Raw genomic sequence first — 13,988 nt, 5'->3', positions numbered from 1 at the left:
TTTGTATATTATGAAAATGTTAATTTTTGTTTTCTTATGCTTCATTTATATATGTTACCGGAAATGTATGAAATATAACAATTGTACACAATTCCTACGAAATGTATACAATCCCTAGGAAATGTATAAAATATTGTTTCAATGTTTCAAACTAATGCTTTCTGTGAATAAAATCAATAAAACACCATAGTAAACTGAGAATCAGAGTTATACTTCGTTTAGTTTCTGTAGCGATGTGACCTTCAGTTTGACCGGCGCAAAGTAGAAAAGAACAGCACTAGGCCAGAAAAGGAAGGAGACAACTCTCGGCCAAACTCTCAACCAGTGAGGAGCGTATAATCCGTACAGTACTGCACGGCAAAATTGACCATTTTATCCACTACAATTGCATTGCTCAAATGTGCTGTTATTGGCACCATTTACTACGGAAAATATCAACGAGATGTTTATTTATATTTGAAGACATATTAAAGGCTTTAACGCCTGTTTTCGACTAGCACTACTATTCATGATTGAACAAAACTTTTGGCAGGTACTGTATGGAATAGTATGTTTAATGAACAAAACTCGAGAGTATAATGAGCTTTTTTCTCCCTACCTACGATTTTTCCAGCGCGTATCCAAGACATCGGAAGGGGCACATCGCTAGGGAAAGCAAATGAAGTATATCTGTGTTTACGGGGTTCTAGTGCGATCGCCTGATGTATGTGCATTGGTGACGTTATTGTATGCTTATTAGATAGATTTATGACAGACTGGAGTTTCTCCAATGCCCCTGCCCACCAGAGGCGCGCTGATATGTTGTGATAATGTCTTCGAAAAGTATGCTTAATTATGATCTCCGCGCCCAACATATATAATATATGAAAATGATCAGCATTATCACCTCTACAACACACTAAAAATTCAAGGTCATCGTGTTTGTTGAAACAAACAACCTCGTCACATTATTCTAACATCTAACATATCAGCCCGCCTCCGGCGGTCAGGGGCATTGGAGTAACTCCAATGTGTCGTAAATCTCCCTAACCAAACAATGACGTCACCAATGGATATATAGATACATCACCAAACAGCCTGCCTTATTATTGCCTTTTTAGTATTACTTGTAATACATTTCCGATTGCTATTTAGAAAATGTATAGATTTCCTAGGAAATGCGTCTAATATAGTTTACTTCACACATTTCCGGGAGATTTTAAGAATTATATACATTTCCTAGGAATTGTATACAATGACGGATTTCATACATTTCCTGTAACGTATTCAAAATTAAGATACGAATGTTCCTGTAAGAATTCTAAATCCTCATAGCACCTACGTTTTAGTTTTCACGATAGATGTACCTATATGCAACCAACGATACACTTGGATTGAAACATTTAGACCCGCAAACTTTTTAAAAAGTGCATAGACATCTAGAGATGAGATTATTTTTAATATGTTATATCCCATATATATATTCTAATGGCGTTAACGATTAAAGTCCATTTCAATTCTTCAACTGTCGCGTTCATGTTGTAAAAGATACGAGGGTATTCGAATTTCCAGACAATAAAACGGGAATTAATATAAGTTTCGAAATCGCTCCCGATTCACGGAGGTCAAACACGTAATTCCAGAAATTGGATGGTTGCACGGCATGTAGAAGTTAGTGCGCTAATATAATTATCTGTTGTATGAATTTCCATCACTGGTAGTAGGTATTCGAAATGGCGGTGCATAGTTTCGCGTTAATAGTTCGCCAACTATATTCAAAATTCATTATTAATACTCCATTAAACTAACACATAGCGAACGCGTACTTTATACATATCCCACGATTGCTTTCGCTTCGATGCGATGAACACGATTCGATCGCTCTGCGGATTCATTGTAACCCGTTTTACACGAACCATGGAACAAATGGCTTCGAATACAAACCTTTCATAACAAGTCAGAATCATAAGGAATCTACAACTGTACTGTTTGTAATTTTCAAATTTACGCAATTATTCAAGACATAAAACAACGATGATGGTGCCCTACACTCAAAATATAAAAAGGCCCAATATTGTTAAATAATATTGAGAAAAAGCAGAGTTGTCAACTATTAGGAGATCCTAGGGTATTATTGGAAACCAGTTCCAAAGAACTGTTGAGTTCTTGAAGCACTTTTGGCAGCCAGTTCTAGAGAAACGTCGAGTTGTAGGAGTAGGTACTATTGGAAACCAGTTCTAAAGAATTGTCCAGTTGATGAGGCACTATTGGATACCAATGCCATAGAATTGTTGAGTTTCAGGAATACTTATCGAAAGCAGTTCCAAATAAATATCAAGATCCTGAGGAACTATTGGAAACCAGTTCTACAAAATTGTCGAGTTTCAGTAATACTTTTGGAAAACAGTTCCGAAGAACTGTCGAGATTCTGGGGCATTATTGGAAACCAGTTCCAAAGAAGTGTCCAGTTGTTGAGGCACTATTGGGAACCAGTTCCACAGAAACGTCAAGTTGTAGAAGTAGGTACTGTTGGAAACCAGTTCCAAAGAATTGTCCAGTTGCTGAAGTACTATTGGATACCAATGCCATAGAATTGTTGAGTTTCAGGAATACTTTTCGAAAACAATTCCAAAGAAATATCAAGATCCTGAGGAACTATTGGAAACCAGTTCCACAAAATTGTCGAGTTTCAGTAATACTTTTGGAAACAGTTCCAAAGACCTGTTGAGATCCTGGGGCATTATTGGAAACCAGTTCCAAAGAACTGTAGAGTTTCTGAAGCACTATTGTGAACCAGTTCCACAGAAACGTCGAGTTGTAGAAGTAGGTTCTGTTGAAAACCAGTTTCAAAGAATTGTCCAGCTGCTGAGGCACTATTCAATACCAATTCCATAGAATTGTCGAGTTTCAGGAATACTTTTCGAAAAAAGTTCCAAATAATTTTCAAGTTTCTGAGACACTATTGGATACCAATTCTATAGAAATGTTGAGTTCTAGGAGTACCATTGGAAAATGTTCCAAAGAAATATCGAGTTTCTGAGGCACTATTAGAAACCAGTTCTATAGAATTGTCGAGTTACAGCAATACTTTTGGAAAACAATTCCAAAGAACTATTGAGTTCCTGAGGCACTGGGGGAAACTGCCAAAAAAAGGGGTACTATTGGAAACTAATTCCAATAAAATTGTCGAATTTTAATTGCAGGTACTATTATCTACTATCCATAAAACTGTAAAGTCCAGAGGCATTATTCTAAACCAATTCCAATAAGATTGTTCTGTTCCACAGGTACTATTGGAAAACAGTTCCACAGAATTGTTGAGTTCTGGATTCACTATTGCTTTGAAAATTGTTGAGTGCCACATACACCGCAAGAGCCAGTTCCAAAATGTTATTAAGAATTAGTTCCATCGAATTCTTCAGAATAAGAGGTAGATCTATTGGAATTTCATTCCAAAAAGAATTAAACATCAATTATCCTTTTTTGGAAAGCAGTTCCAAATAGTAGACAGGTTTCAGAGATACTACTGTGATTGTGCTCTAAGAAATGACTGAGATGTATGAGAGTAACTATGTTGCTATTTTTTTTTTTGGGTTTCAATCGGTGTAGTTTTTTGTTCGCTGGGTATGTTCAAACTGATTTGCCTTGAAGAAAAAACTGCAACGTCATGTAAGTTCAATATAACTGAAACCCAAAAAGACCAATAGTAATTCAAACATTACAGATCGTCGTGGAACGAAAATCATTAATTAATCATTACTAAGTGGACTATTAGAAAGTTGGACATTGAAAAACTTCTTTAAAACTGCTTTATGGAGAAATACATATAAACAGAATTTACTGATCATTAAGAGTCAATTGTTTTGTAAAGAACAATATAGCCCTTAGGTACTAGTACTAACATTTTGCTAATTCAAAGACGGTTCTTAAAATTAAAAATCCTAAAAATAAAAAGGAAATTATGTAAAAACATTAAGGAAAAAAAGAAGGAAGTAATAATGAAATTTATGGAAGCAAAGCCATTAATTAAATTAATATTTAATTTTCAAGGAGTGTTATCTGAATAACGATAAATCAATTAACATCTCCATCGTGAGGTGGTTGGTTGGTAGGAACGGACTCGTTGCGGTAACTAACTAAAAAAGCGTCATCGTTGAACCAAAGGGCATTACGTTAAAAATTAGAGGGCAGCGAGTTTAATGGCTGAGAAAACACCAGATAATTTCAAATTTCAATAAGAAATGTTGTTCAGGAGATAAGTTCGAGTGGCATACCATCCTCAACATCGCTACTGCCAACGCTGCCGTTTAGGTCTTTTTTTAATTGCGAAATGAATTAATTTCTATAGCTTGGTCGTTATTTTTGTGGGGTCAACGTACAAAAATTAAAAAGTAGGAAAATTTCTGCATTTTCTTTTACCCTTATGCCATGTATCTACTGCAGTTTGCAAGAAATTGTGATTTCAAGTTATGATCATTTTAGTCTAAGGTGGTACCCAAATATTCCAGAGTCGCATTCAGTTTTTACCTACACCTTGACGTATTTTATTATAATTACGATTTTAAGGTGGTATCGAAATATTCCAGGGTCGCTTTCAGTTTTTAGCTATACCTTGACGTATAATATTATAATTATGACTTTAAGGTGGTACCGAAATTTTCCAGGGTCCCACTCAGGCACTTATTGTCATAGCGACCCTTCCGCATTTTATATAAACAATTAAATAAATATGTAACACTTTAATAAATCTAACATTCACTGCTATACCAACCAATAACTTGCGTTAAATAAGAATCGAAATTTTATAAATTTTATTGTGAATTCTAAAAAAAATTGTAAAATACTCGGTATTCAGTCTAGCTTGAATGTAAAGGGAGATAGTTGAATTCATGGCAATCACTTTATGAGCCAGTTTAATTATATAATTTAACGATGCTTTACTATACGGATATGGTTAATAAAATTGGTTTCAACCTCGATAAAAGATTAAAAAGAAACTGAATAGATACAAACACTTAATTAAAAAAAAAAGTAATTTGTTCGTTCATAAATACGTATGTAGCAGTTTTATAATTGAGTGATTTCAAAGTTGTGCAGGTCCTTTAAAAATTAAAAAAAAAAAGAGTTTATAAGTCCGTATTTTAATTTAGAGGAAGCGTCCAATTTAGGCCCACTTTTGGCCTTACCGCTGCCAGCTTTCGCGCTCGTTTAGGGGCATACAGCAGCAGTGGCAGCAGCATGACGCTCGAAATTAAAAAATACAGTTTTTTCACTCGACATAATTACAATAAGTCATAATTAACGTCGCGCGACCGTGGCTTTAAATAAATAACCGCGACAATGAGAACAAATTAATTCGGAACTGTCATCTCCGCGAAAAGCTATATTCTCTTCTTTTGCTTTAAAATATCGTTATTTTAGACGCGACAGGATATAAAAATTCAAGTAAGTGTATCTTTTTTCTACTAAATATCAATTCCAAAAAAATATTGTCGTATAAATACGAAATAATTATAAACAAGGCCACTGTGAAAGTTGCGTATGCACACGGTGTAACAGAAATAAGTACTGATAAGTGGCGAAGCCGGTCCTGTGCGTGAATTGGCAACATAAATGTCTACCGAATAGCGTAGTACGATAAAAACTCATGGATGAAGAATGTAAACATTACCGATTATCGAACGTCTAAGATAAACATAAAAAAATTAGTACAACACGTAACCATGAGACTGAATAAATTAAATAAGTATATTACAGATACGTACTAACACAAAAGAAAATTACAACATTCTCGAAAATGACGAACTTTCGGACATATAAATATTTACTTAATTATTTGTGTTACAGCCTGTATTTTCTTAAAGTAGAGGTAATTTAGGATAATACTACTGATCCATCCCAGCTTCGCACGGGTGCAATGCTGATACTAAATATATTTTTGTTTTGTGTAGATTATTATCGAAAAGGGGAAATCTTCAAAACATACCCCCTGAACATACTAAATATACTACAGAATGTCTTTATATATAACATTCACAGTTTTTTGTCATTAGACAATACAAACCGGCCTCCCGGCCGGTAGCGCCGCAACCGCTATGTCCCTGCATTTTAAATCTGTAATATCTTCGAAAATATTCATTTAAATTACATGCTGTAAATGGCCATATTGATCTATATTAAATGCACAATGTATTTAAGGTACTTAATTGGATAAGAATTAATGCTGTATTGCCTACAATCGCTTCGTAAATAAGTCATTACTTCTCATAAAAAGTAAAGGATAAAAATGGTTATTGTGGGTTATCCCTAAGAGATAGACATATACCATCGCGGACTTTTTTGTAGACCCTTTTATGATGTACAATATTGTGGTACATTATTTTGATCTATCTCGTAGGGTTCAGCCAGCGTTTGCAATGTAAGCGCAAAAAATGTGTTTATTTACGACATCACATTAGAAACCTCTAAAATTATCAGTGTTTCCGTACTATATTATGCATGTATTATACATATAAACCTTCCGCTTGAATCCCTCTATCTTTTAAAAAAAACCGCATCAAAATCCGTCGCGTAGTTTTAAAGATTTAAGCATACATAGGGACAGACAGCGGGAAAGCGACTTTGTTTTATACTATGTAGTGATGAACGTTAACCTTTAAGTTTCAAGGAAAAACAAATTTTCTTTAATCAACTGGGACAGGTTTCACATAGCTCATCATTATTACTTTTTGAATATCTACCACAGATTACGAAAATCATATTTCCAGAGTGAAGAGAGCGATTCTTCATACGTCTTTCCAATAAAATTAGATACATTTCTCATTGTGTGTTACCCTCTCGGCCAATTTTGAATTCCATCATCGCATCGGCTGAAGCTTCGCGAGCTCACTTGGTATTGATGTGTTTGTACTTTTACCACCCCTTCTTAATAGAAGGGACGTTTTGCATATCCCTGATTTATTGGCGTTCATCAAAGCGCTATTGTGTTCAGAGATGGACCATTTGCATTAAGCCTGTGTAGCTCAGGAGATATCGCGTTCCATCGTCGGCAACGTCGAAATGCCCTCCTTAGAATGTGACGATGTGCGGATGAATTATTATTTACTTAAATTAAAACGCGTGTATCGATTTTGGCGCCGAAACATTAAGGGGACGAGAGGACGAAGATACTCAACTCAGATATTACCAACGCGAGAACTTCTCAATCTCATGTGGTTACAACAACAAATCAGTAGATTCAGTTTTTTCAACAACAGTACAATTATTAAAATTTTGACTATTAAAGATGTCCAATGAAGTTGAACAAAACGTAGCCAAACACACCATCCTGCATTTATTTCATTTTCGGCCAATCTACGATATTAAGCATCTCATTTAATTATTTAGCCACATACGCACGTTGAAAACACTATATGGGACGTTTTTATGGGATCTGTCTAAATAAACTCGACCAGCGACAGATTTGTGAGCCGATTGGGGTGGAGGATTAAAGGTTACCGGACCTCTTATTACGTTATAAAGAAATGCGAAAAAATACGTCAACATCATCATAAGGTCGTCAGTCCTAAGACTGGTTAGACACGTACCTTCACTTTCTTCTATCTTGAGCTAATTTTCGCATTTCCCTAAAACTAGAATATTCCACATCCTTAAATATATATATAGTATAGGTCTACCTCTACCCTTCCTAAATCCTAATTTCTTGTTGACTTCCATGAAGTGTTCTGTTTTCCTATTCTTTCTAATACCTCTTCATTTCTAGCCTTCTCTATCCATATCGGTATCCTCGTCATTCGCCTGTAACACCACATTTCAAACGCTTCCAACCTTTTCTTTTCCGCCGCGCCCACTGTCTATGTTTCGCACTCGTCCAGCGCCGTGCCCCAAACATACACCTTTAACAACCTTTTTCGAACTTCTAAATTAACCTTTCGCGAGCATAGAAGTGACTTCTTTTTATTGAAGGTGACACAACCCTGCACTATTCTCTGCTTTATATCCCTACTACTCCTTCCGTTCTGAATTATCTGATTTCCTAGATACCTAAAATCAGCCACTTCTAATTTTTAGATGGATAGATTAAAAAGTAGCGGTGTAGTGTGCATCCCTGTTTAACTCCCTCCCTAATATTTACTTCTCTACGTTGCAGCCCCAGCTCTATAACGGACTATTGCTCTTTATACAAACCAAGTGTCACTTTTCTATTTTTGTAACTCATCCCTACATTTTTAATTATATTTAGCATCTTGTCCCATTTAACATTGTCAAAAGTTTTTTCTAAATCTACAGATCCTGGGCACGCACTCTTTCTTTTTTATATCGTCTTCTCTATTGTTCTCTAAGCTAGAATGACCTTCCGCGTTCCTCTATTTCTTATAAACCCAAATTGATCTTCCCCTAATAGTTTTTCTGCCCTTTTTTCTATCCTCCTCTGTACAATTCTAGTTACGATTTTTAACGCATGGGAAGTTAAGTTAATTGTTCTAAACGTCTCGCACCTATACGTAAATGATAAAAATTCGATGATTGAATGTCGATGCTTTGCGAGTAACGCGACGATGTGGGTTCGCTTAGGTTAGAAAATTCTTTAAAAAAGATGTTTAATTACCAATAAGTACCTACTTATTAAAATGAATGTTCGGATGGTGGCTTTTGAAACGTCAACCCCGAATCGCATTGCTTTACACTTTATTGATTCACTTTTCACCAAAAAAATAGATCTTCAGATTGTAGAGCCGACGATTTAGAGATTTTAAGCACCGACAAACGAGAAACAATTTCGATTTGGCTTTAACCTCGAGATTACCTCCTTGGTGATAGGCAATGCGCCACAATCTATCGCATTTTTACCCGTTGTTACCCCGTTGCATGCAGTTTTGACGTTTTGAGTGATCTATTCCTTAATCTAACTTCGCACAAGCGCTAATAATAACAAGAATAGGGAAACACGTCGGTAGACGTTTATTTGAGTTCGAAAAGGGGATGATGATGTGGAGGCGGAAGAGGAGGAAGAATGAGCGCAGCGGAGAGGGTATGCACGTTGTTAATAGCAGCGAACACCTAATTAGACGCAACATATAACAACAATCGAGCAAATCTAGAATCGCAATACCGATGCACAGATCAACTGTCACTTGTTATATAAGATTCCATTCCACTTCACAGGGTGGGGTTAATGAAATTTAATTAGAAGACAATACGGATGACGATGCTGTTGCTTCGCCGTCGCGACGCTAACGGCAGGCATATGCCGGCGTTACACCGACGCCTCGCACCTCAACATATATTTTACGATATCTTATTGCATCCGACGACGTCGTTGTCGTCTTCGAGAAGCGTTTTACACTCATACGTGTGCTCGTTGTCTCTGTCCGATTCCAATTACTGCGATTCGAGGGGTGAAAGGGCATGGGAGGAAGGGTGAGAACGTTTAGTTCGTACAAGGAACGTCGACGTTTCTTGAACTCCAAGACGATATCGAGCAGGAAAACTCCGAACAAAACAATAGCAGTAGATTTCATTGTAGTTCTAAACGAACATTAAATAAAAACCGAAATTCTTTTGCTTTATTTCTTTTTAATCAACGAAAAAAAGGAGGAGATTCTCAAGTCGACATGTATATTTTTTTTATGTATGACCACGCATAACTTTTGCCAGAATAGTCTAATTTTGATAATTCTTTTTTTATTGAAAAGGGTATACCCCGAAGTTGGTCCCATATAAATTTGGAAAGAAAATTCCAACCCTAAGGGTAGAAAAACAGCGGATGATTGTTGATTGTTGTTCACTCACTGATTGTAATGTATTACCACGCATAACTTTTGACAGAATAGTCCGATTTTGATAGTTCTCCATTTATTGGAAAGGGTATACCTTGAAGTTCGTCTCATATAAAGTTGGAAAGAAAATTCCAACCCTAATGGTAGGAAAACAGGGGATGATTGATAGTTGTTCAGTCACTGATTGTATTGTATGACCACGCATAACTTTTGACAGAATAGTCCGATTTTGATAGTTCTCCATTTATTGGAAAGGGTATACCCTGAAGTTGGTTCCATATAAATTTGGAAAGAAAATTCCAACCCTAAGGGTAAGAAAACAGTCACTGATTGTAATGTATGACCACGCATAACCTTTGAAAGAATAGTCCGATTTTGAAAATACTCCTTTTATTGGAAAGGGTATATCCTGAAATTGGTCTCGTATAAATTTGGAAAGAAAATTTCATCCCTAAGAGTAGAAAAACAGGGAATGATTGTTGATTGTTGTTCACTCACTGATTGTAATGTATGACCACACATAACCTTTGAATTAAATAGTCGGATTTTGATAATTCTTTTTTTTATTGGAAAGGGTCTACCCTGAAGTTGGTCCCATATAAACTTGGAAAAAAAGTAACCCTAAGGGTAGGAAAACTGGGGATGATCTATTTATTTTAGTCTCTAGCTATCTAAAGAAAAAATTCCGGTCAAAAAACAACCTTTTAAATATTAAATGTCTGCATCTGCATCATCATATAAACGTGTAGTCCACAACTTTGACAATTAATCCGTCAGGTTTCTCGGGATGTCACAATAATTTTAGAAAGTATTTTGCTAACTTTTTTTTTTATTTAAAATAAGTCAGAATGGATTGGTTTGGAATTACATGCTATGGTGTAGCAGACCCTATAAAGGATTTTATGGATCCAAATTATAATGAGCCAGTTAAAATGGAAAATGTTTTCGAAAAACTCAAAAGATATCCGGCTGGTACCAGGCTGAATGACATTTCGACTGATTTTGATCCATATTTGGGGACTTGCGACGGATATGCATATGGATCATTTGATAGATTGGACAAAATGAGAAAGAAAGGTAACAAAAGGGTAAAATTTCCGTATCATTTTCGAAAATGTAACGTTTTCTTGTTGAAAATGACTTAAGATGACCTAATCAACCCTTTTTTACATCTTATTTTCTTACAAATGGACCTTTTCAAACTAAAATCAATACTACAGGAGTTTAACCGTTAACAATAACTGCCAAAATGAACTTTTAATTGTGAAGTGTAATCTAAAAATGTTTATTATTAGTAAAAACTACTCAAAACATCTTCCGCCCTATTATTTCATGTAAGTTTTCCATGATTAGGTCATTTTAAACAATTTACAAACAGAAAAAGTTAAAAAAAAAATGGTATAAATAATTTTTTTCTTTAAGGTTTTTTGAAACCCGTTGGACCCCTAGAGATGTACCGTAAATCTGGGACAGGACAAAATGATTTTGGCTTTTTCCTGAAGGATACTGAACTAATGGGGAAGGATTGGCACTATACGAAACGTCTGTCCAGAATCAATTCTGAAATGACAAACTTCTTTAACGAATGCCTAAAAAGTAATAAATATTTTCGAATGTGACCATTTTTATTTATCTTCTTCTTCTTCTACAAACATGTTTTGCCAAAATAAAGTGTTCATGCTATCGACAGTGAAATGGAGAGATCCTGATAAGAAAATGAATAAAAAAATATAAAGAATGTTTCAAAATTAATGTTTCACAGGCTTCAGTTTTGAAAAGGTACAATACCCTACGATCAAGGGGTAGGCAAAAAGGAAATACGTACAAGTATAAAGGCATGATCACAACAACATTCACTTTTTTTGTGTTGTCGTTTCTTATATCTACCCACAATGCCTCCACCAATTTTTTTTAGTGTTGTACAAATTAACCTTCACTATCTGTCACTCCCGTTCCCATTTCCGACCGAGATGTACCTAATTTTAGATAGGAAAATATTTGCCCAATAAATATATTGAGAGAAGAAAGATATTGTTTGATTGCAAGGTTACCTACAGTAGGAAAGACAACACAAACGAAGTCACTTCTAGTTTGAGTCGCCAAAAATCCTTTCAGGTATTACCTAGACTACAGCAGAATATGTGACAAAAAATTAAGTCGAGGAATGTCCCTTTTCCATAATAATTTTACAACTTGGTTGCAATTAGATGAGAAGAAACCGAGAAATGAATCAATGTCTATCAATTCTACATCATTCATGTAAACTACCCAATTAGGAGTGTTAAATAGACAAAAGCATTTCTTAGGTTTGGTCATCTTTGATGGAAGAGAACAGGGCAAGCGAAATTAATTTCGTACCGTCTTGGGCAGGGGATGCCTTTGAGCAATCAGAGTAAGGTGCGATCTACACCCTAATTGTTTCTTGGTAAAGTTGCTGTTTGTGTTTGCGTGTTGCCGCTTTGCTTCTTGTTCCACCTAGTTACCTACCTACCACTTCTACGTACGTTTGTTTTGCAGTTCAATTGCCAACGTTCATACGCATCTGTAGATTCCCTGGCAAACGTTTCTGCATTCAACTAGTCCTCCCTCATCCACTGTTGCTTCCGAATGCTAAATTATCTATATTATAAATGCTCCAATGGTCATGTTTGTATAAATAGCAAACAATACTTATACTGTTATATGTAGGTGGGTATGTGGATGGGAAGCAAACATGCATAAATGTGTGAATAAGTATCACCCGCGATCCTAAGCATTTTCATTTTTTTGGATTCGATACGTACGTACAGTAAAAGTTCCGTATTCACAGTTTCCTTATTCGCGTTTTCATTATCCGCTGGAGAAAGAATTGCAACCCAGTTCCTGTACTCGCGGTTAAAAATTTCATTATTCGCAGTTGCAATCGGTAAACAGAAAAGGATTCGGTGTCATTTATTAAGGGGATTGACCGCAATAGACCGCTCGTGCCTAGTGTGAATTTTTCCGAAAACATGGGTTTGTATTCTAAATATTGTAATTTAACGCTGCGAGATAAATATCTAATTTTTTGTATGGTAACAGACAAAGGTTCACACTAACTCGGTACGTTTTTGATTTTCAATAATATGGTCATTAAAAGCTTTTACAAGTGCTTAAAGTTGATGTTTCTTGTAGGACACGTATTTTCAATAGAAATTAAAAAATTAAGAAACGCCCTTCGACAAGCTTTAGAACAAAGCTGTATCTATCTTACTACAAAGTTTCAAACCTCTATTTTAAATATTAAACTCATGATATCTAGAACCGATAAGTAAGTTTTTACTCTATGGCGCGTGTACCACTGAATCCCCATACTGTATCGACATCTTTTGAATAGAAAAGGATTCGGTGTTATTTTTCAACGTATCAGCGTCTTTTGAGTACTATTGGCTCGTGCCGAGGCGACTTTTATAAAAGATGCAACCGAGTGGACTAATTTCAAAATTCAAAACAACTAAATTTTTTAAACTCTTGCCTAAAGCTGATTATAACGATTAATTTTAATTGCGAATTTATCAATATATTGATTTTATTTTGATACATGTGGGTTTTATTTTGGGACCTTAGAACGTATCCCCTATGATTCCATACTAATTACCATTCTATATCCGCGGTTTCTGTATTCGCGGCATATTTACCGAACGTATACCCCGCGAATAAAGAGCTTTTAATGTATATATCTAGATTAAAGGTCCTTAGAACCAAATAACAAGTGGAAAATGCCCTTGGTACCACTAAATGTCCTCATGCATTTCATGTAAACATACGTAACAATTTATTTCTCACCCGGTGTAGTGGACTAAACGAAGGGAATTCCCCATCCATACCTTCGTTTCTAATCTACTTTGGCATTTTAACAGAACATTAAATAATTATGCCGGTAATTGAAATGTTCCAAAAGACCGCCGCGTGTAGTGCCCCGGCAGTTGAAAAGTTGCCGAAGAATCCAGGGGTGAGTCAGAGGAAAAGTAGGAGTGAAGTGGACTGAGGAGGCATAAGCAGAGAGAAAAGAGGGTTAGTTCTGGACTTGGCCACGAAATGCTTTTGTTTCGTTATGATTAGTTCCTGTTTCACAGACGACGGGATGCAGGATGCTGGTGGATGACTAGAGGCACAGGACATTTGCGGTGGTCGTCTCTCTCTCTTATGGCCTTTTGAACTTAAGTTTTTAGGACGCTTGTTACAGCCCTTGCTGCATTCAGGCGAACGATA

At 35.9% G+C, this 13,988-nt stretch overlaps 1 protein-coding gene across 1 annotated transcript; it reads left to right on the top strand.

The window, feature by feature from the left end:
- Positions 1 to 10,527: 10,527 nt before the first annotated feature.
- LOC108734831 lies at positions 10,528 to 11,600 on the top strand. The gene is made up of 2 exons (XM_018466527.1): positions 10,528 to 10,835; positions 11,181 to 11,600. Exons 1-2 carry the CDS (start codon positions 10,607 to 10,609, stop codon positions 11,375 to 11,377), a joined length of 426 nt encoding a protein of 141 aa, XP_018322029.1. The 5' UTR covers positions 10,528 to 10,606; the 3' UTR covers positions 11,378 to 11,600.
- The last annotated feature ends 2,388 nt before the right edge of the window (positions 11,601 to 13,988 follow it).

This window comes from Agrilus planipennis, unplaced genomic scaffold, assembly GCF_000699045.2.
Source record: "Agrilus planipennis isolate EAB-ADULT unplaced genomic scaffold, Apla_2.0 scaffold74, whole genome shotgun sequence".
Taxonomy (NCBI): Eukaryota; Metazoa; Arthropoda; class Insecta; order Coleoptera; family Buprestidae; genus Agrilus; species Agrilus planipennis.
The sequence above is the reverse complement of the archived record's forward strand: the minus strand, read 5'-3'. Positions and strand labels throughout refer to the sequence as shown.

Bases quoted from the DNA above. Each gene is read 5' to 3' on its own strand.
- LOC108734831 (XM_018466527.1), top strand. From the start codon at position 10,607: ATGGATTGGTTTGGAATTACATGCTATGGTGTAGCAGACCCTATAAAG. The intron at 10,836-11,180 runs GTAACAAAAGGG...TTTTTCTTTAAG, and splicing joins GGACAAAATGAGAAAGAAAG to GTTTTTTGAAACCCGTTGGA.